At 47.1% G+C, this 19785-nt stretch overlaps 1 protein-coding gene across 1 annotated transcript in view; it reads right to left on the bottom strand.

Moving 5' to 3' along the window:
• Positions 1-2565: 2565 nt before the first annotated feature.
• The window catches only part of scaf4a (SR-related CTD-associated factor 4a), a 52408-nt gene continuing 35188 nt past the window's right edge, over positions 2566-19785 (bottom strand). The window contains exons 12-20 of the mRNA XM_036967728.1: positions 19262-19437; positions 18221-18321; positions 17483-17596; positions 17118-17274; positions 12766-12887; positions 12266-12467; positions 11891-11995; positions 7743-8267; positions 2566-2570 (exon numbers count right to left, since the gene is read on the bottom strand). Of these exons, the coding sequence (XP_036823623.1) occupies positions 2566-2570; positions 7743-8267; positions 11891-11995; positions 12266-12467; positions 12766-12887; positions 17118-17274; positions 17483-17596; positions 18221-18321; positions 19262-19437 (1507 nt within the window). The remainder of the gene's footprint in view (positions 2571-7742; positions 8268-11890; positions 11996-12265; positions 12468-12765; positions 12888-17117; positions 17275-17482; positions 17597-18220; positions 18322-19261; positions 19438-19785) is intronic.

Genomic DNA, 19785 nt, shown 5'->3' with positions numbered 1-19785 from the left:
GCCTGCCCTGACTTTGAGCCTGCCTACCGTCCCGTACCTTTGCCCCACTACTCTGGATTACCGACCCCTGCCTGACCCTGGGCCTGCCTACCGTCCCGTACCTTTGCCCCACTACTCTGGATTACCGACCCCTGCCTGACCCCTGCCTGACCCTGGGCCTGCCTACCCAGCCTGACCCCTGCCTGACCCTGGGCCTGCCTACCGTCCCGTACCTTTGCCCCACTACTCTGGATTACCGACCCCTGCCTGACCCTGGGCCTGCCTACCGTCCCGTACCTTTGCCCCACTACTCTGGATTACCGACCCCTGCCTGACCCTGGGCCTGCCTACCGTCCTGTACCTTTGCCCCACTACTCTGGATTACCGACCCCTGCCCTGACCCTGGGCCTGCCTACCGTCCCGTACCTTTGCCCCACTACTCTGGATTACCGACCCCTGCCTGACCCCTGCCTGACCCTGGGCCTGCCTACCGTCCCGTACCTTTGCCCCAGTACTCTGGATTACCGACCCCTGCCTGACCCTGGGCCTGCCTACCTTTGACTGCCCTTGTTCAAATTAATAAACTTTTGTTACTTCGACATCGTCTGTCTTACCTTCAAACGTGTTACTTTAAAGACATGAAGGTCAGTCATTACGGAAAATTTCTAAGAACTTTGAAAGTTTTTTCAAGTGCAGTTGCAAAAAAACAGATTGCAGCCCAAATAAATGCTTCACGGAGTTGAAGTAACAGACACATCTCAACATCAACTGTTCAGAGAAGACTGCGTGAATCAGGCCCTTCGTGTTGGAAAAGCATTCCAGGTGAAGCTGGTTGAGAAAATGCCAAGAGTTTGCAAAGCTGTCATCAAGGCAAAGGGTGATATATTTTGATTTGTTTAACACTTTTTTGGTTACTACATGATTCCATACGTGTTATTCCATCATTTTGATGCTTTCACTATTATTCTACAATGTAGAAAATAGTACAAATAAAGAAAAACCCTTGAATGAGGAGGTGTGTCCAAACTTTTCACTGGTACCTGTACATATTACGTCAACTACCTCTACCACTGCACATTGACTCGGTAGTGGTACCCCTTGTATGTATAAAGAACATTTTTGGTTAAGGTCTTGTAAAGTAAGCATTTCACAGTAAAGTCTACACCTGTTGTACTCGGCCATGTGACAAATACATGCGATTTGCCTCGGCTGGGATGAGGCTACTTTACCTTAAATCAATTTACAGTTAACAACACAATAGTACCAGACCTTTTTGGTTCAAATACTCTTTAAATTAAGTTCACGTACATTTTGAAGTAAGTATTCAGAGATATTTTATTTGGAAAATACAAGTATTGGAAAGTATTGCAATGTATTTGAAAATACTAAAAAAAAAAAAAAAAAACACCAGTTATTTTCAAATACAAATTAATACTCCCATGCATTTGGACCCAGGTCCGTAAGAGTATTTGAAATAATGTATTTGAAAACATTGTAGCGATTTTTAACCCAAGAGAGAGGCGTGTACACATGAGGGACTTGGTTTAGAGAAGCTTGGGGACAGGCTCTCCCGAAGGAAAAGGGGGGGGGGGTATTGTAGCGACCTTAACCGAACATCTAGCGTAGGCTCAGACCTCTTGGCGTAACGGTTAGGTTAAGGTGTTTGCTTGACTGTTGTTGGACACGAGTTCGAGTGCTGGTCGGGGCTACAATACTTTCAAATACATCCAACTAAAGTCGTTGATTTCAGCCACATTATTAGGAAATACTCAAAATACAGTAAATAGGTATATAAATAAAATACACAAGTCTATATAGTACTATGTCTAGGCTATATGTTAACTTTAAAATCAGCTTACTTTTGACCCTGTTTTACAACATTGTAATTGTCGGTTTGGTATCAAGAATAAGCCGATTAAAATTGGGTCAAACTGGAACAACTATACACATAACCAGAGTGGTCTTCTACAACGTTAGGCTAGATCTCCTCTCAAACCAGCTTCAGTTAGCTTCACATTCCGGCTCGGGGCTTCATCCGTAACTGTGGTATTATAACATACCAAACAAAAAAACAACAACTTGTGATTTAATAAAATACTTCTCTAATGAAAAGGGGACGATGATGCAATCTTTGCGAGAGGGAGGGAATCTGATTACAAACTGGATAAACGGAGTTAGCCTGCCCAGGAAACAGGTTCATATCGATGGATTCGTCGCCATAGAAATGTACCTGGCTAAAAGGTGAGTCGTTGCGACTGGTTATCCTGAGTTGAACTCAAAGTTGACCAAAGTTACCTCGCCGACGACTCAACCCTGAAATCACATATTATTGGTGGTCAGGGGAAGAACGGACGACTCTACCCTACCACCTCTGAGGGCATACGATGTACGAAGCATGTACAACCAGGATGGGGCCCATACATCACCATTCTGGTGATATGGATTCAACTTTACATGGATAGATGAACTCTGGTCATGTAAATTAAAATCACGCTTATTACCTTTGTAAAATCATTTAACTTGTATCCTAAAATCCTGCAACGGGCTAGCGTCCTGTCCAGAGGGCTACCTGTCCATCATGCTGCCTCACGCTACACAAACGAGATACAGCCGCATTAGGAAAGTATTCAGGGCAATTTTTTTTCTCCACATCTTGTTGTTACAGCCTTATTCTAAAATGTACTAAATAAAAAAATCCTCAGCAATCTACACACAAATAGCCCACAATGAAAAAACGGAAAAACGAGTTTAGAAATTTTTGCAAATAAAAAAATAGCTTAAGTATTCAGACCCTTCGCTATGAGACTCTAAATTGAGTTCAGGTGCATCCTGTTTCCCATTGATCATCCTTGAGATGTTTCTACAACTTGATTGGAGTCCACCTGTGGTAAATTCAATTGATTGGAAATGATTTGGAAAGGCACACACCTGTCTATACGAGATCCCACAGTTGACAGTGCATGTCAGAGCAAAAACCAAGCCATGAGATCGAAGGAATTATCTTAAGAGACAGGATTGTGTCGAGGCACAGATCTGGGGAAGGGTACCAAAACATGTCTGCAACATTGAAGGTCCCCAAGAACACAGTGGCCTCCATTCTTAAATGGAAGAAGTTTGGAACCACCAAGACTCTTCCTAGAGCTGGCCGCCTGGCCAAACTGAGCATGAAAAGTTGCCGCTGTAATTACTACCAAAAGGTGCTTCAACAAAGTACTGAATACTTATGTAAATGTGCTATTTATATATATATTTTATATATATATATATATATATATATATATATATATATATATATATATATTTTATATATGAGCAAAAATCTTTAAACTGTTTTTGCTTTGTCTTATGGGGTAGTTTGTAGATTGCAACAACAACAAAAATTCTAGATCAATTTTAGAATAAGGCTGTAACGTAACAAAATGTGGAGAAGTCAAGGGGTCTGAAGGCACTGTAGGCTCCTGCCCTATAGGCCATTCTGGTTCTGGCACTTACTTTCCAGTTCACACAGTTCTATAGGTCTAGTATAACTTGGCCCATTCAGGTATCAAACCCTCAACATCAGTGTTATAACACAGGGGCAGGAATAAGCGGATTAAAGTTGGATCAACAAACAAACCTGGCATTTGGACCCTGTTCAAAAACTTTAGGAGGAAGATAGGAAGGACAGATGTTTTCAAGCAGGAACTTTTACATAAGACCACTTGAAGGTCTGAAAACATCCAACAAACTTTGATTTTGTAGTGAAATATCACTTTAAAAAAAAAAGGTTCATAACGGATTAGTTATTGAGCTCAGCAAAGAAGGGATGACTTTTTCTCATCATGGTTCGAGAAATCAAAATCGACAAATCAGAAAAAAGGCTGGGTCTGGTACGAAAATAGTTTATTATTAAAAACAATTTCCCTATCGCTGAAATATCGGGAGATTTTATTCCATTGTTTCTTTCTTTTAACTTAAAAACGAAACAAACTTTTCATATCCTAAAGCCTTGCTGTAACATTTACCAGTTTAAAAAAACTTTACAGCAAAAAAAGAGGCCTTTTTGTTCATTTTTTTTTCCTGTCGTGATGCTCAAAATTAACAACACATTGAGTGGCAACTGGCAATAAAAAAAGCATATTTACAGCATCTAAACGGCCTCAGGCCTCTCTTTTCTCTTCATCTGGGTCGTATTCATTAGTGCGTACCGTATCAAAACGCTTTTGCAGCGGAAAGACGAACGTTTCTTATTGGACAAGTTCAGGTAGCTCCTCCCTGTTTCAGTCCATTTTATTCCATTTGGTACCTAATGAATACAACCCCGAATCGAACTTGGGTTTGTCAGTGTTTAAAAAAAAAAAAAAAAAACGAAAAAAACAAAAACATTCCAGCTCTAAAGTGGGCGTGGTTACTCAAGAGGTCAGGGGTCAGTCAGATAAAAACACTAAAACAGTCCTTCCAGTTACAGTATGGACTCCTGGCTTCCTTTCTTTACTTTGTCTGCAACCGATTGGACAACTGAACACATCTACCACATTGCTTTGTGAGAGCACGAAGTGGGAGGAGACGAGGAGACGAGAACATATTATTTAGATGACCCCTTTTTAAAAGTCCTTTCCTCGTCTCCTTTCCTTCATGACCACTGATGGGTATAAGGACTGGATGGGTTTTTAGTTGACGTCGTACTACTGCGGATGCCTAGCACATCTTCTCTCTGTTAGGGTGGTCAACGAAGGAGAGGAGGACGAGTAAAGGAGGCCATTGAGAGACTGTTAGGGAAAAGATGTAGAAGTGACCTGTAGCCACCGATCCAGGATCAGATATTCAATACAGTCCAAATGGCACCTTACAGTACACTGACCAGAGCGCCCAGGGGACATATCCAGGGGCCTTCGGGGAAGTATTTAGACCCCTTGACCCTTTTTCCATTTAGTTAAAGCCTTATTCTAAAATGGATTAAATTGTTGTTGTTTTTAAAACGTCAATCTAGACACAAAGCAAAAAGTTGTACATTCATTTTTAGCAAATGTATATTAAAAAACAAAACTGAAATACATGATTTACTTTAAATATTCAGACCCTTCGCTATGAGACTCTAAATTGAGCTCAGGTGCTTCCTGTTTCCATTGATCATCCTTGAGATGTTCCTACAACTTGATTGGAGTTCATCTGTGGTCAATTCAATTGATTGGACATGACTTGGAAAGGCATACACCTGTCTATATAAGGTCCCACAGTTGACAGTGCATGTCAGAGCAAAAACCAAGCCATGAGATCGAAGGAATTGTCCATAGAGCTCCGAGACAGGATTGTGTCGAGGCACAGATCTGGGGAAGGGTACCAAAACATTTCTGCAGCATTGAAGGTCCCCAAGAACACAGTGGCCTCCATTCTTAAATGGAAGAAGTTTGGAATCGCCAAGACTCTTCCTAGAGCTGGCCGCCCGGCCAAATTGGTCAGGGAGGTGACCAAGAACCCAATGGTCACTCTGACAGAGCTCTAGAGTTCCTCTATGGAGATGAGAGAATCTTCCAGAAGGACAACCATCTCAGCAGCACTCCACCAATCAGGCCTTTATGGTAGAGTGGCCAGACAGAGGCCACTCCTCTGTAAAAGGCACATGCCAGCCTGCTTGGGAGTTTGGCAAAAAGGTACCTAAAGACTCTCAGACCATGAGAAACACGATTCTCTGGTCTGATGAAACCAAGATTGAACTCTTTGGCCTGAATGCCAAGAGTCACATCTGGATGAAACCTGGCACCATTCCTACGGTGAAGCATGGTGGTGGTGGCATCATGCTGTGGGGATATTTGTCAACGGCAGGGACTGGGAGACTAGTCAGGATCGAGGGAAAGATATACGGATGAAAACCTACTCCAGAGTGCTCAGGACCTCAGACCGGGGTGAAGGTTCACCTTCCAGCAGGACAACGACCCTAAGCACACTGCCAAGACAACGCAGGAGTGGCTTCAGGACAAGTCTCTGAATATCCTTGAGTGGCCCAGCCAGAGCCCGGACTTGAACCCAATCTAACATCTCTGGAGAGACCTGAAAATAGCTGTGCAGCGATGCTCCCCATCCAACCTGACAGAGCTTGAGAGGATCTGCAGAGGTATGCCAATCTCATAGCATCATACACAATAAGACTCGAGGCTGTAATCGCTGCCGAACGTGCTTCAACAAAGTACAGAGTAAAGGGTCTGAATACTTATGTAAATGTCATATTTCAGTTTTTTATTTTTAATACGTTTTGGGGGGGGGGGGTCTATTTAATCCATATTAGAATAAGGCTGTAAGGTAACAGAATGTTGAAAAAGTCTTGGGGTCTGAATATTTTCCCGAATGCTCTGTATATTACCATCCCCTAAGGTTACAATTGGAGGGATAAGGGGAATCTGATTCTAGATCTGTGGTTGAAGGGCAACATCAAACTAGCCTGGTCCCAGATCCGTTTGCGCTCTTGCCACCTCCATTGCTGTAAATGTCAAGCCAAACATGACAATTCCATGAGTTAGTGACGGGAGTTGTCAAGAAGGCAGAAACAGACTGGCACCTAGGCTAACATTTAAAAAAAAATTAAAACGTTTTTGGTAGCCACTAGCCTATGACTGCCTCAGTCTCCTGTGTCTCAGCCGCATGTGTTTTCTCTACGGGGCGAGGTTGACTTGTCGGTTCAGATACACACGCCACAGGCGGTTCTGTAGCAGTCACTTCAACAGGGAATCCAGAGGGTTCTGATTCCACCTTCTGTTGGGATTGGAAGGGTTCTACAGTGGAATCTTTAGAATCTGTAGGAGGTTCTTTAGAGGGTTCTTTAGTAGCAGCAGCAACAACAGTAGTAGTAGGTGGGGGGTTTTCTGTGTTGTTGTCGTCAGAGTTCCGGAGCTTGAGTTCCACGTTCTCTGGTTCTATCTCTGCTTTGTCTCCTAGTCGATCGTCTGTGTCCCAACGAGATGTCCTCTCTCTGTTCCTCGGTCGCCTCTGCCTCTCTCCCTCTCCTCCCTCACTCCTGCCGCGCCCCCTCTCTCCTACCCCCCTTTCTCCTACCTCTCCTCTCCCCCTCTCCCCTACCCCCCTTTCTCCTACCTCTCCTCTACCCCTCTCTCCTACCCCCCTTTCTCCTACCTCTCCTCTACCCCTCTCTCCTACCCCCCTTTCTCCTACCTCTCCTCTTCCTCTCTCTCCTACCTCTCCTCTACCCCTCTCTCCTACCCCCCTTTCTCCTACCTCTCCTCTATCTCTCCCCCTTTCTCCTACCTCTCCTCTATCTCTCCCCCTCTCTCCTACCCCCCTTTCTCCTACATCTCCTCTATCTCTCCCCCTCTCTCCTACACCCCTTTCTCCTACCTCTCCTCTACTTCTCCCCCTCTCTCCTACCTCTCCTCTACCTCTCCCCCTCTCTCCTACCTCTCCTCTACCTCTACCCCTCTCTCCTACCTCTCCTCTACCTCTACCCCTCTCTCCTATACCCCTTTCTCCTACCTCTCCTCTCCCCCTCTCCCCTACCTCTGATCCTCTACCTCGCTCCCTCTCTCCTCCCGCACTCCTTCCGCGATCACTCTCTCCTCCTCTCCCTCGTTCCCTCTCTCCATCAGGACTGCTTCGTCTCTCTCTCCAGTCCCGCCTGTCTCTATCTCTCTCCCACCCTCCCCCTCCTCTCGGCTCTCCCCCGTCCTCCTGCCACCCCCCAAACCTTTCCCTTCCCTCCATCCTTTCTCCCCATCCTCCTCCTCCTCCTCTCCCTCCTTCCCCAAACCGCCTCCCCCCTCCACCAAACCTCTCCCCATCCCTCTCCCAGTCCCTCTCTCTCTCCCTGTCTGGATCCCTGTCCCTAAACCCAGGTCTCTCCCCCCTGAAGGGCCCCCTCCCCTCAATCTCCTCTGGCCCATCTGGCCCTCGAGGGCCCCCCCTCATGAAGGGTGGTGGGGGCCCCCCAGGGAGGGGCCCGTGGGGAGGGAAGGGACCCCTTATGGGATGGGAAGGGGGCATGCCCATCCCAAACCCCCGTGGGCCCCCGGGCGGCAGAGGGGGGCCATCGTGGTGGATCATGTGAGGGTGGGGGCCCCTGTTGGGGGGCATCATCTGGGGTGGCATGTTGTGGTGGGGAGGGCCCCGAGGGGGGTGGGGGCCATGTGGGCCACCGTGGGGAGGAGGGAAGCGCTGCATGTGAGGTGGGGGGAGGACCGGACCAGGAGAGTGGACTGGGGGTCGCTGGAGGGGGATCATACCGGGGCGAGCCCCAAGAAGACCTCCAGACAGCGGGATGGGACCGCCTGGTGAGCCTCCTGGAGGACCAGGCACCTGATTACCTGATGAGGGAACAGAGAATACAGGTTTAATAGACATGTTCTGATAAACATCTATCAGGTAACTACTAGACTACTAGAGACAGTAACATGGCCTGATAAACATCTATCGGGTAACTACTAGAGACAGTAACATGGCCTGATAAACATCTATCAGGTAACTACTAGACTACTAGAGACAGTAACATGGCCTGATAAACATCTATCAGGTAACTACTAGACTACTAGAGACAGTAACATGGTCTGGTAAACATCTATCAGGTAACTACTAGACTACTAGAGACAGTAACATGGCCTGATAAACATCTATCAGGTAACTACTAGACTACTAGAGACAGTAACATGGCCTGATAAACATCTATCAGGTAACTACTAGACTACTAGAGACAGTAACATGGTCTGGTAAACATCTATCAGGTAACTACTAGACTACTAGAGACAGTAACATGGCCTGATAAACATCTATCAGGTAACTACTAGACTACTAGAGACAGTAACATGGTCTGATAAACATCTATCAGGTAACTACTAGAGACAGTAACATGGCCTGATAAACATCTATCAGGTAACTACTAGACTACTAGAGACAGTAACATGGTCTGGTAAACATCTATCAGGTAACTACTAGACTACTAGAGACAGTAACATGGTCTGGTAAACATCTATCAGGTAACTACTAGACTACTAGAGACAGTAACATGGTCTGATAAACATCTATCAGGTAACTACTAGACTACTAGAGACAGTAACATGGTCTGATAAACATCTATCAGGTAACTACTAGACTACTAGAGACAGTAACATGGTCTGGTAAACATCTATCAGGTAACTACTAGACTACTAGAGACAGTAACATGGTCTGGTAAACATCTATCAGGTAACTACTAGACTACTAGAGACAGTAACATGGCCTGATAAACATCTATCAGGTAACTACTAGACTATTAGAGACAGTAACATGGCCTGATAAACATCTATCAGGTAACTACTAGACTACTAGAGACAGTAACATGGTCTGATAAACATCTATCAGGTAACTACTAGAGACAGTAACATGGTCTGATAAACATCTATCAGGTAACTACTAGAGACAGTAACATGGTCTGATAAACATCTATCAGGTAACTACTAGACTACTAGAGACAGTAACATGGTCTGGTAAACATCTCAGGTAACTACTAGAGACAGTAACATGGCCTGATAAACATCTATCAGGTAACTACTAGAGACAGTAACATGGTCTGGTAAACATCTATCAGGTAACTACTAGAGACAGTAACATGGTCTGGTAAACATCTATCAGGTAACAACTAGAGACAGTAACATGGTCTGATAAACATCTATCAGGTAACTACTAGAGACAGTAACATGGTCTGGTAAACATCTATCAGGTAACTACTAGACTACTAGAGACGGTAACATGGTCTGATAAACATCTATCAGGTAACTACTAGACTACTAGAGACAGTAACATGGCCTGATAAACATCTATCAGGTAACTACTAGACTACTAGAGACAGTAACATGGTCTGATAAACATCTATCAGGTAACTACTAGACTACTAGAGACAGTAACATGGTCTGATAAACATCTATCAGGTAACTACTAGAGACAGTAACATGGCCTGATAAACATCTATCAGGTAACTACTAGACTACTAGAGACAGTAACATGGTCTGGTAAACATCTATCAGGTAACTACTAGACTACTAGAGACAGTAACATGGTCTGGTAAACATCTCAGGTAACTACTAGACTACTAGAGACAGTAACATGGTCTGATAAACATCTATCAGGTAACTACTAGACTACTAGAGACAGTAACATGGTCTGATAAACATCTATCAGGTAACTACTAGACTACTAGAGACAGTAACATGGTCTGATAAACATCTATCAGGTAACTACTAGACTACTAGAGACAGTAACATGGCCTGATAAACATCTATCAGGTAACTACTAGACTACTAGAGACAGTAACATGGTCTGATAAACATCTATCAGGTAACTACTAGACTACTAGAGACAGTAACATGGCCTGATAAACATCTATCAGGTAACTACTAGACTACTAGAGACAGTAACATGGCCTGATAAACATCTATCAGGTAACTACTAGACTACTAGAGACAGTAACATGGCCTGATAAACATCTATCAGGTAACTACTAGACTACTAGAGACAGTAACATGGTCTGAAACATCTATCAGGTAACTACTAGACTACTAGAGACAGTAACATGGTCTGATAAACATCTATCAGGTAACTACTAGACTACTAGAGACAGTAACATGGTCTGGTAAACATCTCAGGTAACTACTAGAGACAGTAACATGGCCTGATAAACATCTATCAGGTAACTACTAGACTACTAGAGACAGTAACATGGCCTGATAAACATCTATCAGGTAACTACTAGACTACTAGAGACAGTAACATGGTCTGGTAAACATCTATCAGGTAACTACTAGACTACTAGAGACAGTAACATGGTCTGGTAAACATCTATCAGGTAACTACTAGACTACTAGAGACAGTAACATGGCCTGATAAACATCTATCAGGTAACTACTAGACTACTAGAGACAGTAACATGGTCTGGTAAACATCTCAGGTAACTACTAGAGACAGTAACATGGCCTGATAAACATCTATCAGGTAACTACTAGACTACTAGAGACAGTAACATGGCCTGATAAACATCTATCAGGTAACTACTAGACTACTAGAGACAGTAACATGGTCTGGTAAACATCTATCAGGTAACTACTAGACTACTAGAGACAGTAACATGGTCTGGTAAACATCTCAGGTAACTACTAGAGACAGTAACATGGTCTGATAAACATCTATCAGGTAACTACTAGAGACAGTAACATGGCCTGATAAACATCTATCAGGTAACTACTAGACTACTAGAGACAGTAACATGGTCTGGTAAACATCTATCAGGTAACTACTAGACTACTAGAGACAGTAACATGGCCTGATAAACATCTATCAGGTAACTACTAGACTACTAGAGACAGTAACATGGTCTGGTAAACATCTATCAGGTAACTACTAGACTACTAGAGACAGTAACATGGTCTGATAAACATCTATCAGGTAACTACTAGACTACTAGAGACAGTAACATGGTCTGATAAACATCTATCAGGTAACTACTAGAGACAGTAACATGGCCTGATAAACATCTATCAGGTAACTACTAGACTACTAGAGACAGTAACATGGTCTGATAAACATCTATCAGGTAACTACTAGACTACTAGAGACAGTAACATGGTCTGGTAAACATCTATCAGGTAACTACTAGAGACAGTCCGCTGTGCTGGTATGTGTGGTCCTTGTCTTCCACAGAGGTTAGGTCAGGACTCCATGCTGTGCAAAACTCATAATTATCCCTTAAAGCCCCTCACTTTACTCTACTCTGCGCTCCAATCGACTCTCCGCCCCCTCCAATCGACTCTCCGCCCCCTCCAATCGACTCTCCGCCCCCTCCAATCGACTCCCCGCCCCCTCCAATCGACTCTCCGCCCCCTCCAATCGACTCTCCGCCCTCTAACTCTACAACCTTTAGTAAAATACTATTCTACTATGATGTCTGGTTAAGGTTACAAACCCAGGCCGGCTGGACCCAGAGACAGTTCAGCTACCCCTACACCCCCTGCTGCTGAGGGAGGGGGGCCAGAGGGGCCCAATGGCATCGACCCAGGCGGAAGGAAACCTGGTGGAGAGAGAGAGAGAAAGACTCAGGCTTGTGAGATGGACAGCTTTATATAGATACAGTAGACTGATAGATGTTTGAGAATGAGTGATTGAAATAGAGAGGGAGAGATATATCTTGATAGAGAGATATCTTGAGAGAGATTTCTTGATAGAGAAAGGTTTTGAGAGAGAGAGATCTTAGACAGATATCGAGACAGAGGTTTTGAGAGAGATATCGAGACAGAGAGAGAGAAAGGTTTTGAGAGAGAGAGATATCTCATAGTGTTACCTGGTGGCATCATCTGCATGGGGTTGAACCTTGGTCCCGGTCTCATGAAGGAGGGAGGAGGTCCGGGTGGGACACCAGGGGGGAAGGTAGGGGGAGGCAGGCCCATGGGGGGACCACCAGGAGGGCCAGGCCCAGGGGGGAAGGAGGGGTGCTGCTGGAGAGAACCTACACCTCCCATCGACTGCACCTGGACCGGATGCACCTGGGGTAGAGGAGACGCCGAGGGAGGAGCCTGTTAGACAGAGGGTTGTAGAGTGACCCAAGTGGAACTCCCTAAAATGGCACCCTATTCACTAAATATTAGAGAGGACTCTGGTCTAAAGTAGTGCACTATATAGGGAATAGGGTGCCATAGGACTCTGGTCTAAAGTAGTGCACTATATAGGGAATAGGGTGGCATACAGAATCTGAAAACTGTGTTAGCCCACTGAGGTAGAGCCCAGGCTGGGGAGATAAGTATAGGTATCTCTAAAAAAAAAGGGGGAACAAACTAAAAATACCTGTACAGGAGCGTCTACAGGTGCGGTCCCAGCTGTGTCCTCCACCGTGGCTAACGGCTCAGAGCGGCCATTTTGTCTGAACTCCTCTGGTGCCTCCTGGTTGTTCTGAACACTCCCCCACTCTGTCAATCAAGGGGACACGTGGTCAGACAGGTAGTGTACAGGTACCTGTGTGTGTGCGCGTGTGCGTGAGCGTTGAACCGCAAGGCAACACTTGTCTGCTGTTCTAGCCCCGTAGCTGCCACGTTGTAGCAGCGTGAAACGCACCTGTAAACAGGTGCAGATACTCTCAGAGTGGAGCCTTGCATCACGCTCATCTCTATATCTGTGGTGCTGCTGGTGGCCATGTCGCTGAGGCTTGTGTAGAAGCTTGCAGGAAGGTGTGTTTTGTGTTTACCTGGGGTGCGTTGTATGTGTGTATGTGTGTGTGTGTGTGTGTGTGTATGTGTGTGTGTGTGTGTGTGTGTGTGTGTGTGTGTGTATGTGTGTGTGTATGTGTGTGTGTGTGTGTGTGTGTGTGTGTGTGTGTGTATGTATGTATGTATGTGTGTGTGTGTGTGTGTGTGTATGTATGTATGTGTGTGTGTGCGTGTGTGTGTGTTCAGCAGGACCCAACATCTTCTACACCATGAAGAAATGTAAAATAAGGAATCATGTTGGTTATATTTCCATTCCAGTGTTTTACTTGCTATAATGTATTTACCTTGCCACCATGGCCTTTTTGCCTTATCTCACCTCATTTGCTCACATCGTATATAGACTTGTTTATACTGTATTATTGACTGTATGTTTGTTTTACTCCATGTGTAACTCTGTGTTCTTGTTTGTGTTGAACTGCTTTGCTTTATCTTGGCCAGGTCGCAATTGTAAATGAGAACTTGTTCTCAACTGGCCTACCTGGTTAAATAAAGGTGAAATGAAAATTGTGGCATTTCTATCTGCAGAATTTCAGAACAGTTTAGTACTGAACATGGCCCAGGTGTGTGTTATTACCTGGGTCCAGTGTGTCTGGGTCCAGTGTGTCTGGGTCCAGTGTGTGTTATTACCTGGGTCCAGTATGTGCTATTACCTGGATCCAGTGTGTCTGGGTCCAGTGTGTCTGGGTCCAGCGTGTGTTATTACCTGGGTCCAGTGTGTGTTATTACCTGGGTCCAGTGTGTGTTATTACCTGGGTCCAGTGTGTGTTATTACCTGGGTCCAGTATGTCTGGGTCCAGTGTGTGTTATTACCTGGGTCCAGTGTGTCTGGGTCCAGTGTGTGTTATTACCTGGGTCCAGTGTGTCTGGGTCCAGTGTGTGTTATTACCTGGGTCCAGTGTGTCTGGGTCCAGTGTGTGTTATTACCTGGATCCAGTGTGTGTTATTACCTGGGTCCAGTGTGTGTTATTACCTGGGTCCAGTGTGTCTGGGTCCAGTGTGTGTTATTATCTGGGTCCAGCATGTCTGGGTCCAGTGTGTGTTATTACCTGGGTCCAGTGTGTGTTATTACCTGGGTCCAGTGTGTCTGGGTCCAGTGTGTGTTATTACCTGGGTCCAGCATGTCTGGGTCCAGTGTGTGTTATTACCTGGGTCCAGTGTGTCTGGGTCCAGCATGTGTTATTACCTGAGTCCAGCATGTGTTATTACCTGGGTCCAGTGTGTCTGGGTCCAGTGTGTCTGGGTCCAGTGTGCGTTATTACCTGGGTCCAGTGTGTGTTATTACCTGGGTCCAGTGTGTGTTATTACCTGGGTCCAGTTTGTGTTATTACCTGGGTCCAGTGTGTCTGGGTCCAGTGTGTGTTATTACCTGGGTCCAGTGTGTGTTATTACCTGAGTCCAGTGTGTCTGGGTCCAGTGTGTGTTATTACCTGGGTCCAGTGTGTCTGGGTCCAGTGTGTGTTATTACCTGGGTCCAGTGTGTCTGGGTCCAGTGTGTGTTATTACCTGAGTCCAGCGTGTGCTATTACCTGGGTCCAGTGTGTCTGGGTCCAGAGTGTCTGGGTCCAGTGTGTCTGGGTCCAGTGTGTGTTATTACCTGGGTCCAGTGTGTGTTATTACCTGGGTCCAGTGTGTCTGGGTCCAGTGTGTGTGTTATTACCTGGGTCCAGTGTGTGTTATTACCTGGGTCCAGTGTGTCTGGGTCCAGTGTGTGTTATTACCTGGGTCCAGTGTGTCTGGGTCCAGTGTGTGTTATTACCTGGGTCCAGCGTGTCTGGGTCCAGTGTGTTATTACCTGGGTCTAGTGTGTGTTATTACCTGGGTCCAGTGTGTGTTATTACCTGGGTCCAGTGTGTCTGGGTCCAGTGTGTGTGTTATTACCTGGGTCCAGTGTGTCTGGGTCCAGCATGTGTTATTACCTGAGTCCAGCATGTGTTATTACCTGGGTCCAGTGTGTCTGGGTCCAGTGTGTCTGGGTCCAGTGTGCGTTATTACCTGGGTCCAGTGTGTGTTATTACCTGGGTCCAGTGTGTGTTATTACCTGGGTCCAGTTTGTGTTATTACCTGGGTCCAGTGTGTCTGGGTCCAGTGTGTGTTATTACCTGGGTCCAGTGTGTGTTATTACCTGAGTCCAGTGTGTCTGGGTCCAGTGTGTGTTATTACCTGGGTCCAGTGTGTCTGGGTCCAGTGTGTGTTATTACCTGGGTCCAGTGTGTCTGGGTCCAGTGTGTGTTATTACCTGAGTCCAGCGTGTGCTATTACCTGGGTCCAGTGTGTCTGGGTCCAGAGTGTCTGGGTCCAGTGTGTCTGGGTCCAGTGTGTGTTATTACCTGGGTCCAGTGTGTGTTATTACCTGGGTCCAGTGTGTCTGGGTCCAGTGTGTGTGTTATTACCTGGGTCCAGTGTGTGTTATTACCTGGGTCCAGTGTGTCTGGGTCCAGTGTGTGTTATTACCTGGGTCCAGTGTGTCTGGGTCCAGTGTGTGTTATTACCTGGGTCCAGCGTGTCTGGGTCCAGTGTGTTATTACCTGGGTCTAGTGTGTGTTATTACCTGGGTCCAGTGTGTGTTATTACCTGGGTCCAGTGTGTCTGGGTCCAGTGTGTGTGTTATTACCTGGGTCCAGTGTGTCTGGGTCCAGCATGTGTCTGGGTCCAGTGTGTGTTATTACCTGGGTCCAGTGTGTCTGGGTCCAGTGTGTGTTATTACCTGGGTCCAGTGTGTGTTATTACCTGAGTCCAGTGTGTCTGGGTCCAGTGTGTGTTATTACCTGGGTCCAGTGTGTCTGGGTCCAGTGTGTGTTATTACCTGAGTCCAGCGTGTGCTATTACCTGGGTCCAGTGTGTCTGGGTCCAGAGTGTCTGGGTCCAGTGTGTCTGGGTCCAGTGTGTGTTATTACCTGGGTCCAGTGTGTGTTATTACCTGGGTCCAGTGTGTCTGGGTCCAGTGTGTGTGTTATTACCTGGGTCCAGTGTGTGTTATTACCTGGGTCCAGTGTGTCTGGGTCCAGTGTGTGTTATTACCTGGGTCCAGTGTGTCTGGGTCCAGTGTGTGTTATTACCTGGGTCCAGCGTGTCTGGGTCCAGTGTGTTATTACCTGGGTCTAGTGTGTGTTATTACCTGGGTCCAGTGTGTGTTATTACCTGGGTCCAGTGTGTCTGGGTCCAGTGTGTGTGTTATTACCTGGGTCCAGTGTGTCTGGGTCCAGCATGTGTCTGGGTCCAGTGTGTGTTATTACCTGGGTCCAGTGTGTGTTATTACCTGGGTCCAGTGTGTCTGGGTCCAGCATGTGTTATTACCTGGGTCCAGTGTGTCTGGGTCCAGTGTGTGTTATTACCTGGGTCCAGTGTGTCTGGGTCTAGTGTGTGTTATTACCTGGGTCCAGTGTGTCTGGGTCCAGTGTGTGTTATTACCTGGGTCCAGTGTGTCTGGGTCCAGTGTGTGTTATTACCTGGGTCCAGTGTGTCTGGGTCCAGTGTGTCTGGGTCCAGTGTGTGTTATTACCTGGGTCCAGCGTGTTATTACCTGGGTCCAGTGTGTGTTATTACCTGGGTCTAGTTTGTGTTATTACCTGGGTCCAGTGTGTCTGGGTCCAGTGTGTGTGTTATTACCTGGGTCCAGTGTGTGTTATTACCTGGGTCCAGTGTGTCTGGGTCCAGCATGTGTCTGAGTCCAGTGTGTCTGGGTCCAGCGTGTGTTATTATCTGGGTCCAGCGTGTCTGGGTCCAGTGTGTTATTACCTGGGTCCAGTGTGTGTTATTACCTAGGTCTAGTGTGTGTTATTACCTGGGTCCAGTGTGTCTGGGTCCAGTGTGTGTTATTACCTGGGTCCAGTGTGTCTGGGTCCAGTGTGTGTTATTACCTGGGTCCAGTGTGTCTGGGTCCAGTGTGTGTTATTACCTGGGTCCAGTGTGTCTGGGTCCAGTGTGTGGTTTTACCTGGGTCCAGTGTGTCTGGGTCCAGCGTCCCTCCCTCTCTGACGTCCTCTAGCTGGTCCTGTCGTATCTTCGACCAGGGGATGAAGGTAACGCCCAGCTCCACATCCCAGTACAGCTTCAACTCTGCCTTGATCCCTTTATTCAAGGCCCACGCAATCTGGGGAACGAGGCGACAATATACACATTCAATTAAATCAATATTCATATTTACTTTCGTACATCGATGGTCGGTCTCCCGGACACCGACTTAGCCTTAGTCATAAACTAAGAAGCACTTAATTGAACTTGCTTTTTAAGATTGCCTAAGGACAAGGCTTAATCTGTGTCCGGGAAACTGGCCCTTTGTTCTAACAAAGCCCACATACCTTGATGGCTTTCTGGTTGACTTTGTAGGATCCTCTGCTGAGTTTCTGCAGAGCTCTGAATGCATCCTGTCTGTGGACCATGACGATGTAGGCACAACCTCGAGGAGGAATCATCTGAGGGAGGAGAGGAGGGTTGAGAGGAGAGGAGGGATGAGAGGAGGGAGAGATGAGAGGAGGGGAGAGATGAGAGGAGGGGAGAGATGAGAGGAGGGGAGAGATGAGAGGAGGGGAGAGATGAGGAGGGAGGAGAGGGGAGAGATGAGAGGAGAGAGAGGAGGGGAGAGAGGAGAGGAGGGGAGAGAGGAGAGGAGGGGAGAGAGGAGAGGAGGGGAGAGAGGAGAGGAGGGGAGAGAGGAGAGGAGGGGAGAGAGAGGAGAGGAGAGAGGAGAGGAGAGAGAGGAGAGGAGAGAGGAGAGGAGAGAGGAGAGGAGAGAGGAGAGGAGGGGAGAGAGGAGAGGAGGGGAGAGAGGAGAGGAGGGGAGAGAGAGGAGGGGAGAGAGAGGAGGGGAGAGGAGGGGAGAGAGGAGAGGAGGGGAGAGAGGAGAGGAGGTGAGAGAGGAGAGGAGGTGAGAGAGGAGAGGAGGTGAGAGAGGAGAGGAGAGAGGAGGGGAGAGAGGAGAGAGGAAGGAGATTACCAAGTGAATTGGAAGATATTGGCACGAGAAATCAGATTCTAAATGTGAATAATTTAAGAGCAACCTAAAGAGTCGGTGTGGTTTCAACACACTCTACACTTACGTTGATGGAGTCTATCTGTCCAAACTCCTCCAGTAGACAGGCTACATCCTGCTGCTGGGTTCTCTTGTCCAGCTGACCCACCCACAGAGTGGTACTACACACTGGAGGAGAGAGAGAGAGAGACACAGAGAGAGACAGAGACAGAGACAGAGAGAGAGACAGGGGGAGAGAGAGACAGGGGGAGAGAGAGACAGGGGGAGAGAGAGACAGGGGGAGAGAGAGACAGGGGGAGAGAGAGACAGGGGGAGAGAGAGACAGGGGAGAGAGAGACAGGGGGAGAGAGAGACAGGGGGAGAGAGAGACAGGGGGAGAGAGACAGGGGGAGAGAGACAGGGGGAGAGAGACAGGGGGAGAGAGAGACAGGGGGAGAGAGAGACAGGGGAGAGAGAGACAGGGGGAGAGAGAGACAGGGGGAGAGAGAGACGGGGGAGAGAGAGACAGGGGGAGAGAGAGACAGGGGGAGAGAGAGAGAGAGAGAGAGACAGAGACAGAGACAGAGACAGAGAGAGAGACAGGGGGAGAGAGAGACAGGGGGAGAGAGAGACAGGGGGAGAGAGAGACAGGGGGAGAGAGAGACAGGGGGAGAGAGAGACAGGGGGAGAGAGAGACAGGGGGAGAGAGAGACAGGGGGAGAGAGAGACAGGGGAGAGAGAGACAGGGGGAGAGAGAGACGGGGGAGAGAGAGACAGGGGGAGAGAGAGACAGGGGGAGAGAGACAGGGGGAGAGAGACAGGGGGAGAGAGACAGGGGGAGAGAGACAGGGGGAGAGAGACAGGGGGAGAGAGAGACAGGGGGAGAGAGAGACAGGGGGAGAGAGAGACAGGGGGAGAGAGACAGGGGGAGAGAGACAGGGGGAGAGAGACAGGGGGAGAGAGACAGGGGGAGAGAGTGTGAAATAATGACAGATTAAGTGACAGTGATTCACATTGGAAAGGGAACCAATAGTAAAAAATATGATATATATAGACAGTGTACAAAACATTAAGAACACCTGCTCTTTCCATGACAGACTGACTAGGTGAAGAGAGAGAGTTGTCTCACCGCTCAGCGTGTCAGCCTTGGGCTGTGGCAGTCCTTTCTGTCGTCTCTCCCTCTCCTTCTCCTTCTCCTTCTCTCTCTCCCTGCGTTCCTGGGAGCGTGACCGCGGGGAGTGTCTGCGGCGGTCTCTGGACCGGTGTGTTCTAGAGATGGACCGCGACCGTCTCCTCTTAGGAGACCTAGAGAGAGAGAGAGAGACAGACACAAATCACATACCTCTTATATTACTGCTTGGCTAGCGTCGGAAAATCCCACACCTCGTAAGCAACCGCACAAGGTCTGTGAGGATGATAGGAGTTCATTTCCAGGGTTGGGAAATTAACTCCCGCCAAAAATGAGAGTCGATTTTTGTAATTCGCGGGTAAGAATGTCTATTTTCACCAGCCACGTTGGTGGGAAGAGTTTATGTTCTTCAATCCTAAAGCCCACAATGTAGAAGTTGGTCAAAGTGACGAGAAAGTATTGTAAAACTTTAACTTTGTCCTCGTCTTTTGTCGGCATCCTTAAGTTCACACGTCCAGGTTTCT

The sequence above is a fragment of the Oncorhynchus mykiss genome, chromosome Y (assembly GCF_013265735.2).
Source record: "Oncorhynchus mykiss isolate Arlee chromosome Y, USDA_OmykA_1.1, whole genome shotgun sequence".
NCBI classification, from domain to species: Eukaryota; Metazoa; Chordata; class Actinopteri; order Salmoniformes; family Salmonidae; genus Oncorhynchus; species Oncorhynchus mykiss.
Note: the sequence above shows the minus strand (reverse complement) of the source record. Positions and strands in the feature narration are given on the sequence as shown.